General features: G+C 37.7%; 1 protein-coding gene across 2 annotated transcripts in view; it reads right to left on the minus strand.

The window, feature by feature from the left end:
* Positions 1–2,856: 2,856 nt before the first annotated feature.
* ABTB3 (ankyrin repeat and BTB domain containing 3) overlaps positions 2,857–15,270 on the minus strand; it is a 328,216-nt gene continuing 315,802 nt past the window's right edge. For both annotated transcript variants that reach the window (XM_053718757.1, XM_053718756.1), the window contains 3 exons: positions 13,356–13,424; positions 12,967–13,080; positions 2,857–4,981 (listed from right to left, as the gene is read on the minus strand). In XM_053718757.1, coding sequence (XP_053574732.1) covers positions 4,772–4,981; positions 12,967–13,080; positions 13,356–13,424 — 393 coding nt within the window. In that variant the 3' untranslated portion in view covers positions 2,857–4,771. The remainder of the gene's footprint in view (positions 4,982–12,966; positions 13,081–13,355; positions 13,425–15,270) is intronic.

Below are 15,270 nucleotides of genomic sequence, written 5' to 3' on the forward strand. Positions count from 1 at the left end.
CTATCAATCACCCCAGAAAGACACTGAGGTGTTAAGGATAGTTTAGGAAGCAGTGGCTTTATGACTGCTGCTTCTGAACACATGGTTAGCATGAGCATGCCTGCACCTCTTGGGCTCCAAAACTGCCTTTGCAGCTCGATAAATGAAGCTCATAATATAAATAAGTAAAAATGTATAAAATAATGGATTCGAATGCAGAAGAAGGCGCTCGCTCATGGCATTCAGTTTTTTCGGAGCCAGATTTATTCTTGTTAATGTTTGATGAACTAAGATCTGTGCAAATCCAGATCTTAGTGTGTTGCACTTTCACAAGAATAAATCTGGCTCAGAAAAGAGTCGTATGCCATGTGCATCCGCCTTCTTCCTCATTTGGATCCTAATGAAGGATCCAAATAAATGTCTAAAAATGACTAAAACGTTTATTTTTGTGTTAATTTAACTTGTTATTTTGTTCTTCACTAATACTTTGTAAACAAAATTCACAATGCTACTGTACTTAGCCTTTAATGTGAAAATACAAAATAATATTAATTAAAAAAAGACTGATACCATAGTTGAGTTTATTATCAAACCATAATCTTATTCTCCAGTTATCAAGTACACAGATTTTACGGATAGAACTTGAGGGAGAAACTGATCTACATTCATTAAAGTGTCATTTAACTCAGTGTTGCAGCTCTGAGATCCACAGCCTGAAAGTTTTTTACAAGAGCCATTCAAAGGAAATGTTCCACAGGAAATCTCGTAGCTCGCTATGTGGCTTTATGTATATTTCCTGTTGAAAAGGTGACCCAGGTTCTAAGAAATATAAGAAGTAAACAAATGCAAGTTGTTGTTTTTTATATACCTTTAGGGACTGTTAGTATTTCAAGCAAAACCGAATGTGTATAAATACAACTTTTATAAGCTATGATTTTATGTTTGTATTTTATACAACATGAAATAGGTCTCATAATGTCATTGAGTGTTGTTCCTTGTATGTGTTTGAAGTATGTTAATGTATCCATTGACCTATACAGGTATTTCAGGAATAGCTCACAGTTCCTATTACAAAATAATCAAAGGTAAGTGCCTATGTGTACACTAATAATGAAAATAAAATTGAAAAACACAGTGTATACAAAATAAAAGATAAGGATATGTCACAGAGTCCAAAGAGGAAGGACCGGAATTGTGTCCCAAAACTTGCTTGATTGTAATTTAGTGATGTGATGATCTTAACCCACCTCACAGGAAAGAAATAAAAACACAAAATAGCGAAGCCTATTAGGGAATGTAGTCTCACCACAGAGGAATAGCTTAGTCGTAGCTCAGAAAAGTACTAGTCCTCTGTGGTAGACTATATTCCCTAATAGACCACTATATTGTGTTTTTCCTTCTTTCCTGTGAGTTTGGGTGAAGATCATCAGATCACTACACTAAAATCAAGCAAGTTTTGGGACACTATTCCGGTTCTTTCTCACAGCCCCTATGTCTGTGACGATGTCCCAAAATACAAAACTCCTCAACTAATAGAAGATGAATGTATAGAAAGCTAGAAGTTAAAGTGTTAATAGCATCCAATGTTTATTTCTATATCGCTGGACTGCACTAGGGGATGTTTAGCGCAGCAGACACTCCTTTAGTGCACCCTATACTTTAAATGGGTATCACGGCTGCATTAAACATTGCTCATATTACAAGTTGAAACGTCTAAGTCTTTTGCTCTCCTGCTAACATTTTACTTTTAACTTGTAATACGAGCACAAGAATAGGAATGCTATTGATGTAACTTGAGCAGCTCAGTGCTCAGTAGTGATACTATTTTTGCTCTCCACTTGTAATCCTGTAGAACTTTACACTTATCTCTTCACTGTTTAAAAATCTTACAGAATTTTTAAAATACATCTGTATATTATTCTCAGACTAATCGTTGCTTTAAATACATAATTCCACCTAGAATTTGTTTAGTGTTTAATGTCCTATTAAGGTAGAACATTTAGGAAATGTAAATACTGTATGTATCTCATAACTAAAGGAACTAAAAACTCTATGATACTTTCTATACAATATATGTATATATTGATACAAACTTAAAATAGCTTCCTTATCTCAAAAAAAAATATATGCTAATTTCACTTCTGTCTCCAACATTAGTTCAGTTCTGGGTCAGCTGGAGGAAAATACTAGACCGCAGTGTAATCAATGCTTCCCACAAAAGCAGCACAATAATAAAATGTATTTTCATCACTTTTTTGTATTACTTATTAACTTTTCTCTCCCTTTTAAAGTGATTGTAAAGTTGAATGATTTAAAGCCCAGTATTTAAAAATACTATGAAAAACATGGGCACTTTAAGTCATTAAACTTTACAATTACGTTTCTTTTTTTAAAAATACTCTTCTTTTTGTTACTGTAAACTTACCACCGATTCTCCCCCAAATCTCCTTCAGTATTTAGCTTCCTCCAATCGTTGCATGCCTCACGTGCTGGATGCCAAAGGGGGCACACAATGATTGGAGGAAGCCAGATTCGTCATTGATCTGCTCTATACTGAAGGAGATGCAGGCGGAGGAATGTCGGTGTGATTATAGTAACAAAAGGTAAGTATTTTAAGAAAGAAACATAACTATAAAGTTAATAACTTAAAGTTCCCATGTTTTTAAGAGTATTTTTAAATACTGGGCTTTAAATCATTCAACTTTACAATCACATTAAGTGTATAGTAATTTAACCCCTTGAATGCTGCAGAGCAGCCATTACTGTTGTGTAAATGTTATTGTTGTCTTGCTTGTGGAAGCTGTAATTTATTTATGATCACATCAATAATAAAACCTTAACTTGTTGCAATTTTTTCAGACAAAAAAGGTAAATGTATTTGGTGATATAATGAAACATGTTTTATTTTAACACATTTTTCTTGTGTGATTTCTAGCAATAAGGAGTGTGATATACTGGTAATATACTGCAGGAACCACAGAAAATATATGTACTTTTTCATTTAAAAAAATAAGAAAACACTGAGTTATATTTTAAGCAGCCAAAATTATTCTCTTAACACATTCCCCCCTTACTGTTAGCATTGTACAATACATTATTTACACAGTTTAAATTAATCATATACTAAAGACAACATTATGACATCTCAAATATTGACAAATTGTCTAATTCATTGTTAAGTTGTCATGCCGTATTTTTATTGTGAATAGTTTTTTTTTAAAGTTAGGCAGCAATTTGTGATCTATTGGACAGGAAGATGACAGTCTTATTGAGCATGTACAGAAAGTGTTTACCGAAAAAGCTATAAAACAGCTTTATTTCATATTATTAGATTCTGTGATACTTGTGTGGTTTGAGTATCCCAAAAGCCAGAAACATCAAACAGCACCAGACATTTATATTTTTAACAGAGTACCAAAAATACATTGCATTGCCAAATGAAAATCTAATATCTAGCAGTCTAGCCTTAATGTGAAGTGGCATGCTGGGAAAAAAACTAACAATGCCCATGATTTGCCATGAAAAATGTTATTCTAGTAACATTGGTCGTATCTTCACAGGTTTTACAATAAATTGTACATGCAAATCTATGCATTGTGGCACTTAACAAGTCGGTCTTTCTGGCAGTAAATTAACCAAGGAATTTGACGCATACAACAAAAGACATGTAAAGACCTACAGTATGTTTTGATACCATTCTATAATATATGTCCTGCTAACCCAAACAAGATAATTGTGTGTATTTTGAGTGGTAGCAATGTTCCATATGGCTTTTTTTTCTGTACTAGAATACATCAACACGCTGGTATTGTCTCTACAATGCAATAAAAATAATTACCTTATATTACAAGAATAGAATAACACTTTAGCATCATATGTAATGTAAAAACTAACATCTACAATCAACAATTTAACATATTCACAGTGAAACAGAATAGAATTTTTCTTTGTACTTCACAAATGAATTTTGACTAGGTAACTGCATTTTTCTTGGCAAAATGACGCACAATGAGGATACCATGCAAGTCCAAGTTTGCTTAAATTTTGACCAAAATAACTACTTGACATGCCGATTTCTAACATTGTTGATAACTAACCAAGTCAATATCGACAAACAATATCTCATTTTTCAAATCTAGTTCATTTGGGAAAGATACAACCTAAATAAGAAAAGACAATCTTAGTCGTACAGGATTCACATAATTATTACCATCTCATCATAGGAAAGAGTCATTTATATTAAATAGAACTTTTGAAAACCAAAAGCTAAAAGCTACGAAATTTTCATTTACCTACAAGGCCACCCCAATTTTTAAGAAAACTTTAGAAAGTCTAACCCTTAAACATTTGTCATCATATTTCCATCGGACAGTGCCAATCTGGTTCAATGTGTAACAGTTAAGTTTAAATAAACAATAGGTACTGTAGTTTTATGAATGATCCCACAAAATCAGAGATGCATACCACTATGGAATTTCATAAATAAATAGGGCTCCTAAATTTATTTCTAGGTCCACTTTTTATATGTCATCGTAGCTTTCCATGCTTATTGGTTTGTCTTTTGGAGACTCCATCTTGTTTTTCTTCAGAATAAACTAAAGCCTTCTTTCTTAGAGTATTAATGTCTTAAAAATGAGAAATTCTAGAATTGTTTCCTTAGCCAAGAGGACTGAAGTCTTGGAATGCAGTCAACAGAAAAAAAGAGAAAATCTTATCACATTAAAAGTTTTTTCTCTCTGCATAATCCATTGCATTCGTACAATAAACATTGTTTTTGTGGCAGCTTTCATCTCTATACAATTGACCCTTTAGAGGAAGAAAGGTGAATTGATTGTATCCTGGTTGCCAACGTCCTCTGTAAGTCCCCTAACACATCCTGACCTGTCGTTTCTCCATTCTTATCATACAATAATTGTTTAAAGGCTTCATTTTCAATAAGAAGCATCATATTTTTCAAAAAATATCCTTCACAATATGATGAAAGTTCAGGAACACCAAGAAACTGTGGAGAGAAAAAAAAACATCAACGTCACCAAGATAAAACTCTAACTAGAATTAATTTACTTATAAGACCATGGAAACCTATGATAAAATTTTGTTTTATATATTGACATGTTGGTCCGTTAAACATACAAAAAGCAATCAAAGATCTTTTTACAGATAATATCATCAAGAGAAACAACACAACTATATTATCTAACCCAACACAAATATATCAATAGTTTTTCTTAATGTAACAGAAAAAAATTGTGCACAGTATTTCTTATTAATGTGAATATTTGTCAATATAAATCTAAATATAAAAAAAAATATGGTTGTTTTTTTGACACTTTATCTTAATACAAGGGTGATTTATAGGTATCTCTTTTTCCAGGAAAGGTTTGGATTTCAGGATAGGTGTATATTTGCATCTGTAAAATGGTACAGCTTGAAGATGGGATGGGGACAAGTTTAAACAACAAAATCTTATGTCATTTAAGCAATATTTACATTTCATAAAATAGATTATACACCTAAAGGTAGATTTATATAACTTTACCATCAGATTAATAGTACAGTACTGTAATCTGAAGGGTAATAGTAAAATAGATACAGACTAGCATTTGCATGTTGGAACAAAAAAACAAAAACAACAACAACAAAAAAGATGCAGGCAGAGTAGATTATGATTATGACTTATTGACAGAGAAAAATGGTAATTTTTAATAATGTTAATTTTTTAAAAATATTTATAAAAAGTCTGGATTTCAGAATAATTCTGGATTTGGGGATATGTACATATATTTTGCGCTCGTCGGGTTGTGCTGATATTACGAGTTGAAAGTAAAAAGTTATTGCGCTCGCGCTAACCTGATGATCACCAAAAGCTGATCGCGTGTGTGATAACCTATTTCCCTATAGAAGTCAATGGAGAAAAAAAAAACTAGGGATGGGCGAATGTTTTAAAAATTCGAAATTTAAAATTAATTTTGATACATTCGAATTTTGAATGTTTATATAACATTCTAACATTCTATTTTCGAATTTTCGTTTTCAAATTTTTCAATAACATTCGAAAATATTAATTTGAATAATAGAATGTTTAGCTATCTATTCATTTAATTTCAAAATGTAATATTCAAATTTGAATGTGACATTCGAATGTCACATTCGAATTCGAAATAATATTTCTAGTCTACAACTGTGTTTAATAAATGTATTAGAATGCTACATTCGAATTTGAATGTCACATTCGAATTCAAAATAGTATTTCTAGTCTAATACTGTTTTTTAAATGTAATTTTCGAATTCAAATGCTACATTCGAATATGAATTCGAAATAGTATTTCTAGTCTACAACTGTGTTTTATAAATGTAATATTCGAATTCGAATGTCACAGCCTCCAACCCCCACCGATCATGCACTAAATCTAGGCGTCATTCTGGTGTCATCACTCTCCATGGACCGACAAATCAACGCCGTCTCCTCTGCATGCTTCCACATACTCCACCTGCTGTGAAAGATCTTCACGTGGATCCTAACCGAGACCAGGAAGACTGTCACCCACACCCTCGTCAGCAGCCGACTGGACTACGGCAACGCACTCTATGCGGGCTCCACCATCAAGATTCAAAAGAGACTCCAGCACATCCAGAACGCCTCTGCCAGACTCATCCTCGACATCCCCCGCCAATGCCACATTACCAAACACCTGCGGGACCTGCACTGGCTCACCATAAGCAAAAGAATAACCTTCAAGCTTCTCACTCACGCATTCAAGGCCCTCCACAACATCGGTCCTGAATACATCAACCACTGCGTTACCTTCTACACCCCAGCCAGACAACTTCGATCGGCCGACCAAGCCCTCACAGTCATCTCCCGCATCAGGAAAACCACAGCGGGAGGCAGATCTTTCTCTCACCTGGCAGCCAAGACTTGGAACACCCTCCCGCTGCCTTTCAGAAAAGCTACCGCCCTAACAAAGTTTAGAAAGGACCTCAAGACCTGGCTCTTCAACTGAACTGCAACCCTTAGCGCCTTGAGAACCTTACGGGTGAATAGCCGCGCTTTACAAGAACCCAATAGATAGATTTGAAAACTGTAAATAACATTCGACAATATAATTTTTAAGAATATTCATTCTTATCAATATGCTATTATGTAAATCGAATTTCTACAATAACATTCGTTCTAACATTCGAATTTGAATATAAACACATTCGCCAATCCTTACTAACAACCTACTCGCGCAAACCAGATCGCCATATGCTCCTACTCTAATAACCCCTAAACCGCCACATAGCCCACCACAAAGTCCCCAATACATTATATTGTAGTTTAGGGGTTAATAGTGTACATAGGTAGTTTGCGATGTGGGGGGCTGGCGGTTTGGGGGTTTATAGTGTAGTGGAGACTTTGCAATGTGGAGGGCTGGCAGTTTAGGGGCTAACAGTGTAGAATCTTACTTTGTGGTAGGGGTGTGTGGTGATTTAGGGGTTTATAGTGTAAATAGGTAGTTTTTGATGTGGGGGGTGGCAGTTTAGGGGTTCATAGTGAAGTTTAGTGAAACTATTTATCCGGAAAAAATCTTTACGTGACCTTTCAGATAGCATAAAAAGTTTGAGCGGTAAATGAGCTCTACTCTACCCGTAGAAAATATGGGGAGGAGCGTAAATTACCGCAAATTCACGCAAATGAATAAGCGCCACTTGTAATATGGATTTTAGCGTAAAGAACACTGCAATTACATTTACGCTCCTCTCACTAATGATAGCTCTTACTTGTAATCTGGCCCATTATTGGGTATAGGAACATTCTTGACTCTCAACTTTGATGTTCTTTCTCTTGCATGTTTGTCCTTTTTCTTTTAAAAGAATACTTGCTTTTCAGCAGGTGTGGACTTGTCATAAGGTAAATTAGGAATCAGCATAAGGCCATTGCTGGCTTGTCAAATGATGCAAAGTTTCTAAATTATTTTTGCTAACATTCTATATGATGACAGTTTTGCTGCCTTATATAAGTGAACAATTTCTGGAGAGAACATCATTTGTTGACCTCACCACAGGTACTTACTAATGGAGATCTGCCAAGTAAAATTTCATTGATAGAGCATGCAGTTTTAAACAACTTTCCAATTTACTTCCATTAGCAAAATGTGCAAGAAATCACAGAATGTACATATATGCATTTGTGATTGGCTGATGGCTGTCATGTGATACAGGAGTGGAAATAGACATAACTTTGAAATTTGTCAGTAAAATATACTACTCACTTGAGGGGTTAAATATAAATCTGTTAATGACATAAAACACACATTTTTATTTCATGATTTAGATAGAGAATACAATTTTAAACAACTTTCTAATTTACTTCTATTATCTAATTTGTTTCATTCTCTTGGTATCATTTGTTGAAGTAGCAGCAATGCACTAATGGTTTCTAACTGAACTCATGGGTGAGCCAATCACAATAGATATATATATGTAGCTACCAATCAACAGCTAGAACCTAGGTTCTCTGCTGCTCCTGAGCTTTCCTAGATAAAGCTTTAAGCAAAGGATAACAAGAGAAGGAAGCAAATTAAATAATAGAAGTAAATTGGAAAGTTGTTTAAAATTGTATTCTCTATCTGAATCATGAAAGAAGAAAATTTGGGTTTCATGTCCCTTTAAGTCATATTAAAGAAAAAGAATATTTCTGGAGTAAGGATTGTGCTGTGTAGTTCAGAGGATATTATTATATTATATTATAATTAATAGTAGTAGTAGTAGTATTAATATTAATAATAATAATACTAATTGAGCCAAGGAGGCCTATTTATTAAAGGTCTGTCGGACCTGATCCGACAGTGCGGATCAGGTCCGACAGACCTCGCTGAATGTGGAGAGCAATACGCTCTCAGTATTCAGCATTGCACCAGCAGCGCCGCCCCCTGCAAACTCGCGGCCAATCGGCCGCCAGCAAGGGGGTGTCAATCAACCCGATCGTACTCAATCGGATTGAATGGTGGCGATCTATGTCCGCCTGCTCAGAGCTGGCGGACAAGGTTATGGAGCTGCGGTCTTTAGACTGCTGCTTCATAACTGCTGTTTCTGGCGAGCCTGTAGGCTCGCCAGAAACACAGGCCCTCAAGCTCCCTTCGGAGCTTGATAAATGGGCCTCAAGGTCTGTGTCTTGACAGAGGACACTGCCTTTTGTCACTCTGTGTTGATATCTTGGCCCATAAAGATCACTATAGGGAGAAGACTGAATTGTACCTTGTATTTGGTTCACCAGATGTAGGTAATAAAACCTATTCTTCCCAAAAACCTTGCCTTTTTAAGATAGTTCTGATAAGTAGTAGTAAATAGCATTGAAATACAGGACACAGAAGAAAAAGAAAAACTAACCCCTGACATTCTAAAATGATGAGGTCTTCATGACATTATGCATGTCTCAGTTGTTTGTATTTATTTATTATTATTTTTTACTGAACTCATTCTCTTAAACTCCATTATTTTGGATACCTAACTCTCTTTAAAGAAAATATGTTATATGAGTGTTAATCAGGCTCAGAATTATAAAGCAGCTGGTATATTTGATCCAGGCTGTTTTTATTGTAACTATTGCCTACTGATGTCAGGTCTAATCCTGAGTATATGTTCGCAGACAGTTTGCAAGAGGTGGCCACTAAGGAAGTGGTATAGTTGCTATGAAAAGACCATTATAGTGGAAAATTACATGCTTTTGTTAGAGTGTAATTTTATCACTAGTGACACAGCAACTCTAAGTGTTTTACATAACCCCGCAAAGGGGTTAAACACAGGGCCAGATTGAGCCACCGGTGTACCAGGAAAAATCCCGGTGGGCCACCCTAACAGATCGACCTGACTGTCTCTTTAAATAATTTCCTCCTCTCAAACTTAGTCCCTATTTAAGGGATCCTCCCTCCTCCACAAATGGTTTCCGTTATTGTGCTGTTTGTATGGTGCACTACTAACAAGTCGCTTCACCTCTGGGTCTTAATGTTTTGCCTGCTGATTTATTCCTCTGTTTGTCAGCTTCCAGGTTGTTTCAGGATTCTCAAGTTTGCCTGCCTATTTCTCAACCTCCGGATCTTCTTTTCTGCTTGTCTGCTGTATTCAGGATTGCTTCGCAATCATATTGGAGTTTCCCTGTCATTCTTCTACCTGACTGCCTTCATTTCCTGTTTGCCTACTACAGCTGCAAAGTGGATCCTCACAGTCTCTCTTGTGAACAGCATACACTGGATTTCTCCTCTCTCTTCATAAAACCTGACAGGTACTCATTTATTAATCTACATTTTGTGCACATCACTTTACCAACCTGTGTGTTCTTTGGGAAGTATTAAGTACGTGCTAGGAAGTTCATTATATCATTCTTTTGAACTCCATTTTAGCTAAGGTAACTCCTCCTCAGCTTTATCTGAGTAATGCTACATATTATTTTCTATCAGAGCATAACTTCTCATTTTGTTTCTTAAAATACTTTTAGCCACAAACTTATCATATATATAAGCAACATTTATCTGAAAAAGGGAGTGTGATTGCAGAGCGGAGCAACCTGCTTTTTAACCGCACCGAAGCTCATGCTCCCGTAGTGTCAGGTTTTTTTTCCCTGCTTTGTTTGCCATGTGCTGCTGGCAACCATTTTACTCAACTCTCTTGCTGACTCTGGTGCATAGTGTGTGATGCTGCTCATTCCCTGCATGCCATTTTATGGCCAGACTATTGTACATCATCCATGTGAGACAGGATGCAGTCTCAGAATTGTGATGTCATCACTTATTATTTAAAGGGCCTCTGTTCAGTATGCTTTGCCCTTGCGTTGTCTCAGAACTGTTTGTGAGAGTTCCTGTGTATTACCTTGCTGTCTGACGTCCCTCCTGGTTCCTGATCCCTGGCTTGTTCCTGACTCTGCTGTTCTCCTTGTTCCTGATTCCGGCTCATCTGACTACTCGCTTTGGCTCCTGACTCGGCTCGCCTGACTATTCGCTTTGGCTCCTGACTCAGCTCGTCTGACTACCAGCTCTGGTTTTGACTCCTGGCTTGTTATTTGACTTGTGGACTTTTTATTATTTTTTGCTATTAATAAAGGTGTGATTATTTTTGCACTTCTCATCTCAGTCTGATTCCTGGCACCCTGACACGTAGAGAGTGTGGCAGCCGCTCTGCTCTAATAGCACTGCGGAGAGGGTGTGAGCCTGCATAGGCGACACGGAGGGAGCCAAGCTGGAGGCCATATGGACCGGCGCATTAGAGAGCAGCAGGCCACAGCCACAAGCACATGGTCTGGAGCTAAAGTAAGTAGAAGCAGCACAGCTAAGTGGGGTAATATATGTGATCCACAATATGTTTCTGCCTTCTATAAGCATAATGATTGAGGCAGTTCTACATACCAGGATATTAGGTTAACAGAGAGATTTCTATTCATGTGGCCTGCTTACTAATTTAAGCAATATCTTATCTGTTTTAATTACCTTTTAAGCATTGTTTGAATGTATTGCTTATGCTTATATATTTGTATTTAGGTTTCTTTGCCATGCTAAATTTTTCTAGTCTTAACCCTCCTTTGGACTTGTGATCAGCAGCCAAGTCTTGCCCCTTATACTTCTCCAACTCATTTACACTGTGAGATTAGAAGTACATTACAGTGGTTCTCTTTTGTTGACATAGAGTTATATTTGTTAGATGACCTATTGTTTTTTTCGTATAGCTTCACATTTGTTTGTGCCCTTTGCCAAATTCAGAATGGCTTTATTAGCTACTACTTACAAATTATTATACTTTCATAAATGTCTAGCTTCAGGTTTAGTCTTAGTAAGCCCCCACAATTCTTTTAGTCTAATGATAATATTTAAAATGCTTTTAGTGATATCTGAGCTTCTTAGATATCAGGTTTCAAACAATCTTATTCAATGTAGGTCAGATACGGCGCAATGCTTTATGTCCTGGACCTTAGCTATACTGTTAATATTGGTGCTATGCTGCCCCCTACATTATTATTATCTAAACGGCTGCTGCATATTTTTTTTTACGCTGAAGCACTCAACTACCTTATTTATTATTGCAAGCAAGGCGCTTTGTATATTCATCTTAAACACCATGTAAATTATTATTGTCTGTGAATGACTTGCTTGTGTGTATACATATATATATATATATATATATATATATATATATATATATATGACAGAATATAGGGCTGCTCCTTAGGTTTTTCCAGGACTGCTTTTTTTCCCCAGTCTGGCCCTGGTTAAATACATATTAAAATGCTGCTCGGGTGCTGCAGAGAACTGCTGGCCTCAAGCGTAGGCAGCTGGTGACCCAGTCAGCAGCTGTAGTCACATGACCCAGCTGCATGATTGCTTCTCCTGATTGGCTCCTAGGATCCCGAGCCTGCCCCATAAGAACTCCAAAGCAACTTGATAATGGGAACCCTATATTGTAATCATGAAATTTTAAAATTGACTCTTGTGTTTGTTTAAGGGCCTTTGGTAGCGTGAGAACAAAAAGTACATATTAAATACATATTAAAATGCTGCTCGGGTGCTGCAGAGAACTGCTGGCCTCAAGCGTAAGCAGCTGGTGACCCAGTCAGCAGCTGTAGTCACATGACCCAGCTGCATGATTGCTTCTCCTGATTGGCTCTTAGGATCCCGAGCCTGCCCCATAAGAACTCCAAAGCAATTTGATAATGGGAACCCTATATTGTAATCATGGAACTTTTATATTGACTCTTGTGTTTAAGGGCATTTGGTAGCGTGAGAACAAAAAGTGAAGATTTTATAAGAGGGTTGAAACCTACTGCAAGATATAAATAACTGAGATGAACAGATTATAATAACCTTCCATGTAAACCCTTTAAACCAGTGAAGATATTCAGGTGTTACTTTAGGTTGCTATTAATCTGCTTAAAATGTGTTTTTGTATTCATCATTGGATGGTAAACAAAAATTTAGAACAGATTTTATATGTCAATCTATTAATCCTGTTTGAGTTTACCTTGGCATGGTTGTAAATATCCACACAGTTCTCGGTATTTATGCTCTTTGCACAAATTATCTCACAGTGGCGTTGCAAAGCTTCTAGATGAAAAAATTTGGCAGCAGACAGAAGCTGGAAAAAAAAAGAAAAGAAAAAAAAAAGAGAATTTATAACTTCCACAACATATTTTTTAACTTGTTTTGTACACAAATATTCAGGGAACAAAACAAAACCATTTCAGTCTTCCATCTTATTATTTTGCACATGCAATAATAATCATTAGGAAATTGGCACTGCAGTAAAGACTTTTCTTTTTCAAGCAAACAAATGGGTTCTTTTCAAAACATCTGTGGCTGGTTAAGTTTGAACATGTAATTTACTGAAGACTTCCACAATACGCATCTTACCTCCATGATTTCATTATTTTTAATGAGAAGTGATTCCGTGCCTCCACAATACAAGTATTGCATGATCAACTAGAGAAAAAAAGAAAACAAAGTAAATAAATGGACATTTGAAAGATTTTTCAATTAACTAGCATTAGATAATTTCTCACTTTCTGAAAATCCTCATAGCCATCTTATTTATGTGGTTGTTTAAGCATTTTACACAATTAGCCTTTCAGCATTATTATGTTATTTCTATGTTTTTAATTCTATTATTTTTTTTAATGGAAATGCAGTTTTTTTTTAGCTATTCCGTTAAGATTGTATGGCATACAAATATAGTGAACAAGATAAAACAAAATTAAAAAGAAAATCAAACAAGTAAAGAATATATAGTGGTAATCCTATATAATAAAAGGCCAGGTATGTTTGTCAGATGCAGTCATGCGCAGTAGAGACTGCAGAGGACAAACATACCTGGCCTTGATCAGCAGAGGAGTGCGCACTGCGAAGCTGCCTGGTGGGGGCGTGGCCGGCGGACGTGATAAGGGGGCATGGCCTCGCGGGCGTGACAAGGGGCGTGACCTCGCGTGCATGACAGGGGGCGTGGCCTCGCAGGAGCAGGCATTAAGGGGCGTGGTCAACGGGAGAGAGGTGGGAGAGGCCAAAAGAGAGGAGGGAAATATAGAAAGCGAGCAAAAGAGTGGGAAAAGAGAGAGAGAGAGCAAGAGAGGGGGGGGGGGGAGAGAGAGAGCAAAAGAGGGGGGGAGAGAAAGTGAGAGAGCAAAAGAGGGGGAGAGAGAGAGCGCAAAAGAGGGGGAAAGAGAGCGCAAAAGAGGGGGAGAGAGAGCGCAAAAGAGGGGGAGAGAGAGCACAAAAGAGAGGGGGAGAGAGAGCACAAAAGAGAGGGAGAGAGCTCAAAAGAGAGGAGGTAGAGAGAGAGCTCAAAAGAGAGGGGGGAGAGAGAGCTCAAAAGAGAGGGGGGAGAGAGAGAGCTCAAAAGAGAGGGGGGAGACAGAGCTCAAAAGAGAAGGGGGAGAGAGAGTGCAAAAGAGGGGGAGAGAGAGCGCAAAAGAGGGGGAGAGAGAGCACAAAAGAGGGGGACAGAAAGAGAGCGCAAAAGAGGGGGAGAGAGAGAGCGCAAAAGAGGGGGAAGAGAGCTCAAAAGAGAGGGGAAGAGAGCTCAAAAGAGAGGGAGAGAGAGAGCTCAAAAGAGAGGGAGAGCACAAAAGAGAGGGGGGAGAGAGAGAGCTCAAAAGAGAGGGGAAAAGAAAGAGAACACAAAAGAGAGGGAGAGAGAGAGCTCAAAAGAGAGGGGGGAGAGAGAGAGCTTAAAAGAGAGGGGGTGAGAGAGAGCTCAAAAGAGAAGGGGGAGAGAGAGCGCAAAAGAGGGGGAGAGAGAGCGCAAAAGAGGGGGAGAGAGAGCGCAAAAGAAGGGGAGAGAGAGCGCAAAAGAGGGGGAGAGAGAGAGAGCACAAAAGAGGGGGAGAGAGAGAGCTCAAAAGAGAGGGGGGAGAGAGAGAGCTCAAAAGAGAGGGGGAGAGAGCTCAAAAGAGAGGGGGGAGAGAGAGAGCTCAAAAGAGAGTGGGGAGAGAGAGCGCAAAAGAGGGGGGGAGAGATAGAACAAAAGAGGGGGGAGAGAGAGAGCAAAAGAGGGGGGAGAGAGAGAGCAAAAGAGGGGGAGAGAGCAAAAGAAGACGAGAGAGAGAGAGCAAAAGAGGGGGGAGAGAGCAGAAGAAGGGGGGAGAGAGAAAGAAAGCAAAAGAGGGGAGAGAGAGCAAAAGAGGGGGGAGAGAGAGAACAAAAGAGGGGGGAGAGAGAGAGCAAAAGAGGGGGAGAGATAGAACAAAAGAAGGGGGAGAGAGAGATCAAAAGAGGGGGGAGAGTGAGAGCTCAAAAGAGAGGGGGAGAGAGAGAGAGCGCAAAAGAGAGGGGG

This window comes from Bombina bombina, chromosome 6, assembly GCF_027579735.1.
Source record: "Bombina bombina isolate aBomBom1 chromosome 6, aBomBom1.pri, whole genome shotgun sequence".
NCBI classification, from domain to species: domain Eukaryota; kingdom Metazoa; phylum Chordata; class Amphibia; order Anura; family Bombinatoridae; genus Bombina; species Bombina bombina.